Source organism: Gobius niger (genome assembly GCF_951799975.1).
Source record: "Gobius niger genome assembly, contig: SCAFFOLD_82, whole genome shotgun sequence".
In the NCBI taxonomy this organism is placed as follows: Eukaryota; Metazoa; Chordata; class Actinopteri; order Gobiiformes; family Gobiidae; genus Gobius; species Gobius niger.
The window spans coordinates 15,001-27,266 of NW_027639275.1; the positions used below are offsets into that span (position 1 = coordinate 15,001).

A 12,266-nucleotide genomic window follows, 5' to 3' on the forward strand; every position below is an offset into this window, starting at 1 on the left:
GTAATCCGCACTGTTACACACACACACACACACACACACATGTGAGGCGGGTCAGGAGGAGGATACATGTTTGGTATCCACGTGTAGCAGGAAAGGCTGTGACCGACATGACGCTGGAATCCAAATATGGTCGTTTCCTGTGTGGGCGACACAGCGGCTAAAGACAGGAGGGATAAAGACGGGCGTGTGCAGACAGAAGACTGTTTCACATCTACATCTATTCACCTGCAGCGTCTCGCCTTTAGTCCAGACCACTTTAGTCAGCTCAGTCTGATGATTTCAGCCCTCAAATTGCCTCAACCTTCAATCATTTCATGTCTATAACTGCTGTTCTGGAAACATCTGGATCTTTTTGTGAGACATGAGGCGGCTCCTCCTCTGTAACGCACACATCAGTGACGTCATGTGCATACAGAGGAGCTCCCGTAGTAAAGTGTAAAGTGGGATCAGCTGAGGACGGCTCATTGTTGGGTCGGACTTTAGCAGCAGAATAAAAGTCTATAATTAGACAGAGCCATAAAGACCGTGTTATTTCAGCTCCACTTCCTCCTTTAGGACTGACCTGGTCCCTGGTCCCTGGTCCCGGGTCCCGGGTCCTCCTCGGCCCTCACAGGGTCAACAGAGACTGAAGGCAGGATCAGGCTCAGACACTTAGACCAGGTCCAAGGAGAGAACTGAGCTCTTCTAAAAGAGTTCTCTCTGGGTTCCTCAGATGTTTACACAGAAAGAGTCAGTGTTTTCAGAGATCCGGCTCCTGATAAAGAGCCACGAATCCATCACTAATAACTGATTAAAAACAAAACAAACAATGAGTTTAGATACAGATCCAGGTGTCACTGCCGTACTGTCGACAACAGCTGCTAACGCTGTAGTTTCATCTCTACAAACAGATCTGAAACAGACTCTGCAGCTGTAGCAGTGGTAGTAATATCTGTGGTAGTATAGTAATAGTAGTAGTAGTAGTAGTATAAGTAGTATCTGTGGTAGTATAGTAATAGGTCACAGTGAGCTGATAACCTCCTCGCCGTGCGCTCGCTCACGTACACACTCTGTTATCTGGCCTTATCTGACCCGGCGCTCACATCACAGGGGACAGCGGTAGTGGGAGCAATCTGAGCTCTGAAATGACCAGCCTAATGAAGCTGTCAGAGAGGACGTCATGAACACAGACATACGTCAACCTGTTGTTTTTTCATTACTTTTGTGGCTTTGTCGTCGTCTTTTTGTCTCTTTTTTGTTGTAGTTTTTTTTGTCTCATTTTTGTTACAATATCGACACTTTTATCAAGAGGTTTTTAGATTTGTGGCTAAAGTTCTGGGGTCCGGCGGGGGTTCAGAGGTCAAATACAGGAGGACGGAGTAAAGCTCTCAGACACATCGATCCTCAGTGTTTGTTTCAGTAACGCTTTTCTTTTCTGAGCCGTTAGTTCCGCCGTTACCGGGAGTATCTTTCCAAACGAGTCTCAAACAAACGCCTCATTTACATATTAATTATAAGTTAAATGACGCTGACACTCATTTACATATGAATTATTAGTTAAATGACGCTGTTTTCGTGTCATTCCTCCGCATCACTGAAGGACGTGATTATTTTTAGCCGCGCGGGAACCGGAGCCGTTATTGATCGATGTCTCCGTTACACGTGAGCTTCTCCCGGGGGTGGTGGTGATGTGGAGCCCCCGGAGCCCGGCTGGAGGAGCGGGGGGGGGTCCCGGGGGAGCGGAGCTTGAGCTTACCTGGCGGGGTACCTCCGTCTGCCGGCCTCCGCGGCGCTCACGGCCCGCTCCCGGTGCGGATGGAGCAGCAGGGCGGCCGTGAGGGAGCCGGCCCCGGCCAGGGACAGCAGCCCCAGGGGTCCGCGGGAGGACAGCAGCCTGGAGAAGGAGCGGTAAGCGCCGGCCATGGCTGTTCGGGAGGTCACACAGCGGGAGCAGCGGGAGGAGCGGGGCCGAGCGGGAGCAGCTGCCGTCGGTCAGAGGAGGAGGACACTGAGGCGGTGAAGCTGGCGGAGGCAGAGGCGGGAAACGGGAGGCGGGAAGCGTCAGAGTAAAAGCTCAGCGACTTCCGGCACACGTTCAGATAAAGTTAATTATTCTCCTTAAACTAATGTTAACTAAACACGAAACTAAATAACTCAGGCTAAAACTGGTTAATCTAGTTACCGTTAAGTTCAGGAACCGTTGGAGCGAACGTTGCCGCGGTCAGACTAACACGTCTCCGTGGTAACCCACATAGACCCGCGGTGTGGAAGCTGACCCCGTCCCGGCGGCCATGTTGTGACGGCACATAGATATGATTCTTTTCTTTTTTTACCACCTTCACTTCAGATGAAACATTTATAATAAACTTAATTATAAAACAAGCAAAATATTACGTCCACAAAATGAAATGGTGTGAAAAATACCCTCATGGTTCCACTTTAAAGAATCTGATTTAAACATTTATTTGGCCTCCCTTGAGAAAAAGAATGTAAATAATAAAAAACTAATTAAATCCGTCACTCTTCTTGAAAAATACAGTCTTATTGTGAATTAGCAGCAGAGCCCTGTGTTTTATGTTGTTGTTGTTTTGTCTTATAGATTGTTTATTTGAACATTACTTGAAACAATAAAAATGTGACAAAAAATATAAATAAAAAATGTGACAAAAAATAAATAAAAATGTGACAAAAAATAAATAAAAATGTGACAAATAACAACAAAAAAATTGAAAAAAATTGGAAAAAAAAACACGTTATTCTTCGATTATGCTAATGTTGTAATCGTTTAGTGTAATAATCGAAATCGTAATCGAATTTCGATTAATTGCACATCCCTAGTGTCTCTTCTGTGCTCCTCCAGAACGGACATGTGACCAATCCGCCCCGAGCTTAAATAATAAAATCTTATTATTTAACCCCTTAACCCCCGGTCGAACCGATTCCCGTTTCCCCGGGGGTTAAGGGGTTAAGAGGGGGAGGCAAGTTTGTGTCATGGAGGCCGATTTTCTTCATTTCCGAAACACCAAGGGCTGAAACTCACAATTGTAGCCCAACGTAAAGCACCTTTTCTCTACAAATGAAGTTTTCTACATAACAGACGACCTCGTGTCCTGTCATGTGTTTGGTCTCTGACTTATGCAGAGCAGATGCAGGTTTTTCAGCTGCAAGGGCCCCGCATCCCAGTCAAACTACGGTGTTTTTTCACTCATTAATCAACGCGTTGTTACGGGGCCTTTTTGTCTCAAAGATGAGTTGAATCCACACGATTCTCATGCGCTCAAGTTACTGACAGTAACTCTGGTTCTCTGAATGTGCCCAGTCTTAAACGAATGGGGCGACTCACAGGCTAATTATCAGTGGTCCGACAGAAAAAAAAACCAAACTGTGGGACCAGAGGTGAGAGAATGGGACCATTTACCATAATAGACTAGTGGTGATCCTAAATGCCAGTCTGACAGTGGCTTAGTGGTTAGTGGTTCTCACACAGAGGGTCGGGGCCGGAATTCAGGTCATTATGTTCCACTTCTGCCCTGCAAAAACGGTACAGTGGAATCGTTTTTGACTGTGTATAGGTTCACTCTTCGCCTTCTCAGCAGAATTTCAACTGCTTAAATAAACAAATAAACTAAACTAAGTACTGTAGGGCCCCCCTGTGGATTTTTGCTTAGGGCCCCGGAAGGACCAGCACCGGCTCTGGACTTATGAATAAAAGTTTCTTCAAAATTCTCTTGGGGGCCAAAGGTTTTATGCTGGAGGGCCTGATGTTGCCGACCCCTGCACTAAAGCAAAGTAACACAAAATAAAAACAATGAAACATAAAACAGTTGTTCTTCTTAGAGTATTTCTACCATATGGTTCTTTTACTTCTACTCCAGTATAAAGTTACACAGATGTAGTTTGTGTTTCATGGACTTTATTCCTACATTACTTTATTTTTCTCTTTCTCATGTCGTACATCAGTTTCTCACAGGATTCGAGCGACTTTTTTTTACTTTACTCTTTATTTCGGTCACTGCTTTGAACGGCCTTAATATATATATTTATTGTGTCGCAGCAAACGTGTCTTTATTACCTCCGGTCGTCATGGCAACAAAACAATAATGAAGGATTTATTCATATTTTATTAGGAAGTCGATATAAGTCACGAGTGTTGGAGCGGAAAGAGTTTTATTTCTCGTTCAAATGGAAGTTCTCACAAATACTACTCGAGTACAGTACGGATCCTTGAGTACAGTTACTGGAGTACATTTACTGCAGTTCACGGTGACCTCACGGTGACCTGACAAAGCGGTGATGAAATAAAAGCAGAGAATGATTAACTGAGAGTAAATAAAGGCGGCTCTGATAAGGATTTACTTTCACCGAGGAAACGTTTGGCGAGCGACTGGTTGGAGAATCCAGACCTGCTTCCCGCCCCTGAGCTCCACCTCGTGACATCATCAGGTGAAAGCGAGCGGTCTGGACTTCGCTCGGGATTATTCCAGATTAAAGTCTTTCTCCATAAACGGCTTTATCTGAACAATAAACAATGAGCGAGTTCATTCATGAAAGCAGGAGCGTCTGACCTTTGACCCGGACGTTAAAACAGTCTGCAGCTGCTCCTGAGCCTCACGTCTGACCTCTGACCTCTGACCTCACCCGAGCCAGGATCAAACTCATCTCTAAACTCTGGTTATTTAGTCTTAGTTTCCCCGATACCAGTAATTTAACGATCCTTAGTTTCCGATACTCACAAACGTTAAAAACCGAACCTTTAACCCGACGCTGGATTAATGTAACTTCTGAGAGACACGTTTCTGTTGGCTAAAAAAATGACACCATTTTGATTTAAAGCAGTACTAAGTAACGTGTTTACCTTAATAAATCCTCCCCGTCGTCCCTGTGGGGGTGATACAAGTGTTTATGGGATGATTGGAGGGTCTTTCATCGCCCCCTGGTGTCTCTGGCCAGAAAACCATGTTTGCAACTTGACTGCCACCGGTCCGGAGTCACCAATACACACTAATGTAATCACGAAGAACAAGCTAACAGGCTAACGGGCAAAGCTAACTGGCTAACCTCACTTTAAACAGTATTTACAGCCAAGTTTGAGTGAAAATAAATATTTCCATTGTATAATTGGATGCACAGTAACCGTCTCTCCCTTCACCTTTCCTGTCAGCGTAGGATTTACTCTACAAGACAATTAATAAATTAAAAAATCGTAACTTGCTACGACACCTGCAGTAGCGCTTATGGCCTCTAGGGGGAAGAGTTACTTAGGACTGCTTTAAATGTTCAAATAAGAAAAACAGTTCATTCCTTTAAGAAACGACATGAATCAGCTTCTCATTAAGTTCATGTTTAGACGATTATTTCCAGAATCAGAGAATAAAACCTCAGACGTGTTAAATAAACATCACTTTAACCTAGAACCTAATCTTTATCTCCGTGTATCAGACTGATCGAGTATTGAGTCACTTCCTGGAGTAACTGTACTTTACTCTTTGACTCCGCCCACCTCTTTAAGTCAGTTACAGTTACAGAGAACATGTACGTTTGGTTTATACACGTTTGAATAACTTACTGTGAGGTGGTACCAGGTCATGTCCCAGTGTTTCCTCAAAATGGACTTTTTCCAGTTTTCCATCATGTTATTCTGTCACTCCCTCATTAAAAACATGGCTGAAGTGTTGCCTTGGCACATTCACGTATTTTTGAGTAATCTGTAAAAACTCTGACGGCGGCCATTTTAGGGATAGGTTTGCCTGAGTCCTCCTAGGAACGCCCCCACCTCCTGGAGACGCCTCCGAGCTTTCGTCACCAGAACCCCCTCCCCACTGATGCCACAGACAGCGTGTGGAGGGGGCGTGTCTAAAGGCTCAGAGGTTCTTAAAGAGACAGAGGCCGATTTCAAGACATTCACTACAGCCATTTTGAGAGAGACATTTTAACTCCCGCCTGAACCGAGAGGATTTTTTTCCTCACGTCAGATTTTTTTTTTCCATCATTTTTTGTTGGGTGTTCAACTCATTTTTGTAACTTTCTTGTCACATTTTTGTCATTTTTTTGTCAAATATTTGGTCATTTTTCATCGATTTTTTATCCCATTTTTGTCATTTTTTGGGTATTTTTTTTATACAAGACCAACAGAAGGTTTGTCATCATTGTAGTGTGATATAGACGGTGCTATGTGGCTGAAAAAAGCATAATACCCCCTCTTTAAACTCTTAACTCCCGCCTGAACTGAGAGGATCTTTTTCCTCACGTCATCAGTTTTTTTTTCCATCATTTATCAAAATTTTTGTAATTTTTGGTCACATTTTTGTCAAATTTTTATATTTTTTTGCTAAATTTTAATCCCATTTTTTGTCACATTTTTGTCCAATATTTATTAATTTTTTTTGTCATTTTTCGTGAATTTTTTGTCATTTTTTCATCGATTTTTTGTCAATTTTTTATATTTTTTTGTTAAATTTTTGTCCCATTTTGTCATTTTTTCCTCAATTCTTCATCAAATTTTTGTCATGTTTTGTTATTTTTTTACACAAGGCAGTTATTCTAATTTACTGCATTTACAGACCAACAGAAGGTTTGTCATCATTGTAGTGAGATATAGACTGGTGCTATGGGACTGAAAAAAGCAGAATACTCCCTCTTTATATTTTAAAGTCAAATATATTAAAGTACTATAGCACTGTTCCATTGTCTTCACGACTGCACTAACCACTGTGCCACCGAGAACAAACCACACACACGACACGGAGCTGTAGAAAATCCTTTACTGCGTCACGGCTCAAAACATGGTTCAAACACGGCTCGAACACGGTTAGAACACGGTTAGAACACGGTTAGAACACGGCTCGAACGTGATCCTACTGACTCTACTTCCGTCCGAGCCGCTCGTTTCGCTTCGTCCCAAACTGTGACAGAAACACAGTCTGGAAATCATGACAATAATTCACTAAAACTACAGTTCGTAATGAAAAGAAACTAGAGACAAATATCGTGTAACATGATCCGGACTCTCCGCTCGGTCCCTGAGGCTGAAGCCCAGACTTCATCAAACCTGACCCCGCCTCCTCGTGATTAAAAAGGATTTCGGATTAAAATGAAGGATAAAAACCGATACAGTGTCGCCCCCGTGAGGCCGAGTGAAGAACTGACGGTTTAACTTTCCCCTTTAAAGCCTCCCCCAGACCCGGCAGTGACGTGTTTCTGTGACGAGAAACATTTAAATCAAGGTGAGACGTTTCCACCATAAAACTAAAACAGGTTTGAGGTCGGACCTTCATCTGAAACGTGATGAAGAGGAGAGAGTAGTCGTCCGGCCCGTGGTCTTCAGAGCTGCAGATAAAAACATCACGGTTATTCCAGCTCAGCTTCAGGGTTCAAAGGTGACTGGAGAACACCTCAGTGACCTCCTCTTAACCTCCACCTTTCTCCAGTTCCACTTTGCCCAAATCTAAAAGCTTCTTGGGAAAAAAAAGGCGACAAAAACGTGATAAAAGTGAAACAGAACAGTTACAGAAAAGCAGTAAGAGTGAGACATGAGTGAGGATGAAAAGAAGGAGGCGACGAATGAGGCGCCGCTCCGGCCTGTGGGCTGTAAACTCCGTCCAGAGGCTTTTAGATTTGAGGTGAACTGGAGAAAAGGCCCTCGGGTAAGGCGGGGTTCAGAGGTCAATCGTGCAGCTGTAGATCATCATCACTGAGACTAAACTAAAAGACTCCGCTCCGGATTCCTGTCCACAGTTTGCAGTTGGCAGTGATTATTGTTTATCGTGTGAGGATCTGCCTCGTGAAGGCGTCAAAACCAGAGTGGATGAGAGGTCTGAGTCTGAGGAGAGTCTGAGGAGAGTCCAGTGAGGTCTGAGTCTGAGGAGAGTCTGAGTCTGAGGAGAGTCCAGTGAGGTCTGAGTCTGAGGAGAGTCCAGTGAGGTCTGAGGAGAGTCCAGTGAGGTCTGAGTCTGAGGAGAGTCTGAGTCTGAGGAGAGTCCAGTGAGGTCTGAGTCTGAGGAGAGTCTGAGTCTGAGGAGAGTCCAGTGAGGTCTGAGTCTGAGGAGAGTCTGAGTCTGAGGAGAGTCCAGTGAGGTCTGGGTCTGAGGAGAGTCCAGTGAGGTCTGGGTCTGAGGAGAGTCTGAGTCTGAGGAGAGTCTGAGTCTGAGGAGGGTCCAGTGAGGTCTGAGTCTGAGGAGAGTCTGGGTCTGAGGAGAGTCCAGTGAGGTCTGAGTCTGAGGAGAGTCTGAGTCTGAGGAGGGTCCAGTGAGGTCTGAGTCTGAGGAGAGTCCAGTGAGGTCTGAGTCTGAGGAGAGTCTGAGTCTGAGTCTGAGGAGAGTCCAGTGAGGTCTGAGTCTGAGGAGGGTCCAGTGAGGTCTGAGATCTGAGGAGAGTCCAGTGAGGTCTGAGTCTGAGGAGAGTCTGAGTCTGAGTCTGAGGAGAGTCTGAGTCTGAGGAGGGTCCAGTGAGGTCTGAGTCTGAGGAGGGTCCAGTGAGGTCTGAGATCTGAGGAGAGTCCAGTGAGATCTGAGTCTGAGGAGAGTCCAGTGAGGTCTGAGTCTGAGGAGAGTCCAGTGAGGTCTGAGTCTGAGGAGAGTCTGAGGAGAGTCCAGTGAGGTCTGAGTCTGAGGAGAGTCCAGTGAGGTCTGAGTCTGAGGAGAGTCTGAGGTGGGTCTGAGTCTGAGGAGAGTCCAGTGAGGTCTGAGTCTGAGGAGAGTCCAGTGAGGTCTGAGTCTGAGGAGAGTCCAGTGAGATCTGGGTCTGAGGAGAGTCCAGTGAGGTCTGAGTCTGAGGAGAGTCTGAGTCTGAGGAGAGTCTGAGTCTGAGGAGAGTCCAGTGAGGTCTGAGTCTGAGGAGAGTCCAGTGAGATCTGAGTCTGAGGAGAGTCTGAGTCTGAGGAGAGTCCAGTGAGATCTGAGTCTGAGGAGAGTCTGAGTCTGAGGAGAGTCCAGTGAGGTCTGAGTCTGAGGAGAGTCTGAGTCTGAGGAGAGTCCAGTGAGGTCTGAGTCTGAGGAGAGTCCAGTGAGGTCTGAGTCTGAGGAGAGTCCAGTGAGGTCTGAGTCTGAGGAGAGTCCAGTGAGATCTGAGTCTGAGGAGAGTCCAGTGAGGTCTGAGTCTGAGGAGAGTCCAGTGAGGTCTGAGTCTGAGGAGAGTCTGAGGAGAGTCCAGTGAGGTCTGAGTCTGAGGAGAGTCCAGTGAGGTCTGAGTCTGAGGAGAGTCTGAGGTGGGTCTGAGTCTGAGGAGAGTCCAGTGAGGTCTGAGTCTGAGGAGAGTCCAGTGAGGTCTGAGTCTGAGGAGAGTCCAGTGAGATCTGGGTCTGAGGAGAGTCCAGTGAGGTCTGAGTCTGAGGAGAGTCTGAGTCTGAGGAGAGTCTGAGTCTGAGGAGAGTCCAGTGAGGTCTGAGTCTGAGGAGAGTCCAGTGAGGTCTGAGTCTGAGGAGAGTCCAGTGAGATCTGAGTCTGAGGAGAGTCTGAGTCTGAGGAGAGTCCAGTGAGGTCTGAGGAGAGTCCAGTGAGATCTGAGTCTGAGGAGAGTCTGAGTCTGAGGAGAGTCCAGTGAGGTCTGAGGAGAGTCCAGTGAGATCTGAGTCTGAGGAGAGTCTGAGTCTGAGGAGAGTCCAGTGAGGTCTGAGTCTGAGGAGAGTCCAGTGAGGTCTGAGTCTGAGGAGAGTCCAGTGAGGTCTGAGTCTGAGGAGAGTCCAGTGAGATCTGAGTCTGAGGAGAGTCCAGTGAGGTCTGAGTCTGAGGAGAGTCCAGTGAGATCTGGGTCTGAGGAGAGTCCAGTGAGGTCTGAGTCTGAGGAGAGTCTGAGTCTGAGGAGAGTCCAGTGAGGTCTGAGTCTGAGGAGAGTCCAGTGAGGTCTGGGTCTGAGGAGAGTCTGAGGTGGGTCTGAGTCTGAGGAGAGTCCAGTGAGGTCTGAGTCTGAGGAGAGTCCAGTGAGGTCTGAGTCTGAGGAGAGTCTGAGTCTGAGGAGAGTCCAGTGAGGTCTGAGTCTGAGGAGGGTCCAGTGAGGTCTGAGTCTGAGGAGGGTCCAGTGAGGTCTGAGTCTGAGGAGAGTCCAGTGAGGTCTGAGTCTGAGGAGAGTCTGAGGAGAGTCTGAGTCTGAGGAGAGTCCAGTGAGGTCTGAGGAGAGTCTGAGTCTGAGGAGAGTCCAGTGAGGTCTGAGGAGAGTCTGGGTCTGAGGAGAGTCCAGTGAGGTCTGAGTCTGAGGAGAGTCTGAGGAGAGTCCAGTGAGGTCTGAGTCTGAGGAGGGTCCAGTGAGGTCTGAGTCTGAGGAGGGTCCAGTGAGGTCTGAGTCTGAGGAGGGTCCAGTGAGGTCTGAGTCTGAGGAGAGTCTGAGGAGAGTCCAGTGAGGTCTGAGTCTGAGGAGAGTCTGAGTCTGAGGAGAGTCCAGTGAGGTCTGAGTCTGAGGAGAGTCCAGTGAGGTCTGGGTCTGAGGAGAGTCTGAGGTGGGTCTGAGTCTGAGGAGAGTCCAGTGAGGTCTGAGTCTGAGGAGAGTCTGAGTCTGAGGAGAGTCCAGTGAGGTCTGAGTCTGAGGAGGGTCCAGTGAGGTCTGAGTCTGAGGAGGGTCCAGTGAGGTCTGAGTCTGAGGAGAGTCCAGTGAGGTCTGAGTCTGAGGAGAGTCTGAGGAGAGTCTGAGTCTGAGGAGAGTCCAGTGAGGTCTGAGGAGAGTCTGAGTCTGAGGAGAGTCCAGTGAGATCTGAGTCTGAGGAGAGTCTGAGGAGAGTCCAGTGAGGTCTGAGTCTGAGGAGGGTCCAGTGAGGTCTGAGTCTGAGGAGGGTCCAGTGAGGTCTGAGTCTGAGGAGAGTCTGAGGAGAGTCCAGTGAGGTCTGAGTCTGAGGAGAGTCTGAGGAGAGTCCAGTGAGATCCGGCTCAGTCTGACTTGAATAACAGTCTGTGGGAGGTAAGGGCGCCCTCCTGCTGTGAGCGCGTGTCACTGCGGCGGTCAGACGGCGGTCAGACGGCGCCCCCTGCTGCTGGAGTCCCGCTGATGTCGGGGATCTGGTCAGTGAAGCTCTGGCTCAGCCACTCCCCGTCCGACGACTGTCCCACAGCGGGCGACGGTCCCGCGGCGGGGGGGTCGGACGACGAGGCGGGCGGCGTCTCTGAGGAGGAGGAGGACGAGGGTGAGAGGAGGACAAGGGTTAAAGATCACATGTGCTTTTGTCCAGATGTTAATGGTATCAATGGAAAGAAATAATTGTACTGATAATGTTCTCTATCCCTCTGGCCCTCTAGTCCTTTAGCTCTTTAGCCTCTGGCCCTTTAGCTCTTTAGCCTCTGGCCCTCTAGCCCTTTAGCTCTTTAGCCTCTAGCCCTTTAGCTCTTTAGCCTCTAGCCCTTTAGCTCTTTAGCCTCTAGCCCTTTAGCTCTTTAGCCTCTGGCCCTCTAGTCCTTTAGCTCTTTAGCCTCTGGCCCTTTAGCTCTTTAGCCTCTGGCCCTCTAGCCCTTTAGCTCTTTAGCCTCTAGCCCTTTAGCTCTTTAGCCTCTAGCCCTTTAGCTCTTTAGCCTCTAGCCCTTTAGCTCTTTAGCCTCTGGCCCTTTAGCTCTTTAGCCTCTGGCCCTCTAGTCCTTTAGCTCTTTAGCCTTTAGCCCTTTAGCTCTTTAGCCTCTAGCCCTTTAGCTCTTTAGCCTCTGGCCCTTTAGCTCTTTAGCCTCTGGCCCTTTAGCTCTTTAGCCTCTGGCCCTTTAGCTCTTTAGCCTCTGGCCCTCTAGTCCTTTAGCTCTTTAGCCTCTGGCCCTCTAGTCCTTTAGCTCTTTAGCCTCTGGCCCTCTAGTCCTTTAGCTCTTTAGCCCTCTAGTCCTTTAGCTCTTTAGCCTCTAGTCCTTTAGCTCTTTAGCCTCTAGCCCTTTAGCTCTTTAGCCTCTGGCCCTTTAGCTCTTTAGCCTCTGGCCCTTTAGCCTCTGGCCCTTTAGCTCTTTAGCCTCTGGCCCTCTAGCCCTTTAGCGCTTTAGCCTCTGGCCCTCTAGTCCTTTAGCTCTTTAGCCTCTGGCCCTTTAGCTCTTTAGCCTCTGGCCCTCTAGCCCTTTAGCGCTTTAGCCTCTGGCCCTCTAGTCCTTTAGCTCTTTAGCCTCTGGCCCTTTAGCTCTTTAGCCTCTGGCCCTCTAGTCCTTTAGCTCTTTAGCCTCTGGCCCTCTAGTCCTTTAGCGCTTTAGCCTCTGGCCCTCTAGTCCTTTAGCTCTTTAGCCTCTGGCCCTCTAGTCCTTTAGCTCTTTAGCCTCTGGCCCTTTAGCTCTTTAGCCTCTGGCCCTCTAGTCCTTTAGCTCTTTAGCCTCTGGCCCTCTAGTCCTTTAGCTCTTTAGCCTCTG

At 47.8% G+C, this 12,266-nt stretch overlaps 2 protein-coding genes across 3 annotated transcripts in view; both read right to left on the bottom strand.

The window, feature by feature from the left end:
- Window positions 1-2,013, bottom strand: part of LOC306982649 (creatine kinase U-type, mitochondrial-like) — a 10,839-nt gene extending 8,826 nt beyond the window's left edge. Inside the window, exons 1-2 of the mRNA XM_079583118.1 lie at window positions 1,736-2,013; window positions 1-10 (exon numbers count right to left, since the gene is read on the bottom strand). The exon at window positions 1-10 is cut by the window's left edge and continues 189 nt beyond it. Coding sequence (XP_079439244.1) covers window positions 1-10; window positions 1,736-1,902 — 177 coding nt within the window. The 5' untranslated portion in view covers window positions 1,903-2,013. The remainder of the gene's footprint in view (window positions 11-1,735) is intronic.
- Window positions 2,014-10,797: 8,784 nt separating this feature from the next.
- Window positions 10,798-12,266, bottom strand: part of LOC306982648 (G/T mismatch-specific thymine DNA glycosylase-like) — a 34,781-nt gene continuing 33,312 nt past the window's right edge. For both annotated transcript variants that reach the window (XM_079583116.1, XM_079583117.1), the window contains one exon: window positions 10,798-11,062. In XM_079583116.1, coding sequence (XP_079439242.1) covers window positions 10,914-11,062 — 149 coding nt within the window. In that variant the 3' untranslated portion in view covers window positions 10,798-10,913. The remainder of the gene's footprint in view (window positions 11,063-12,266) is intronic.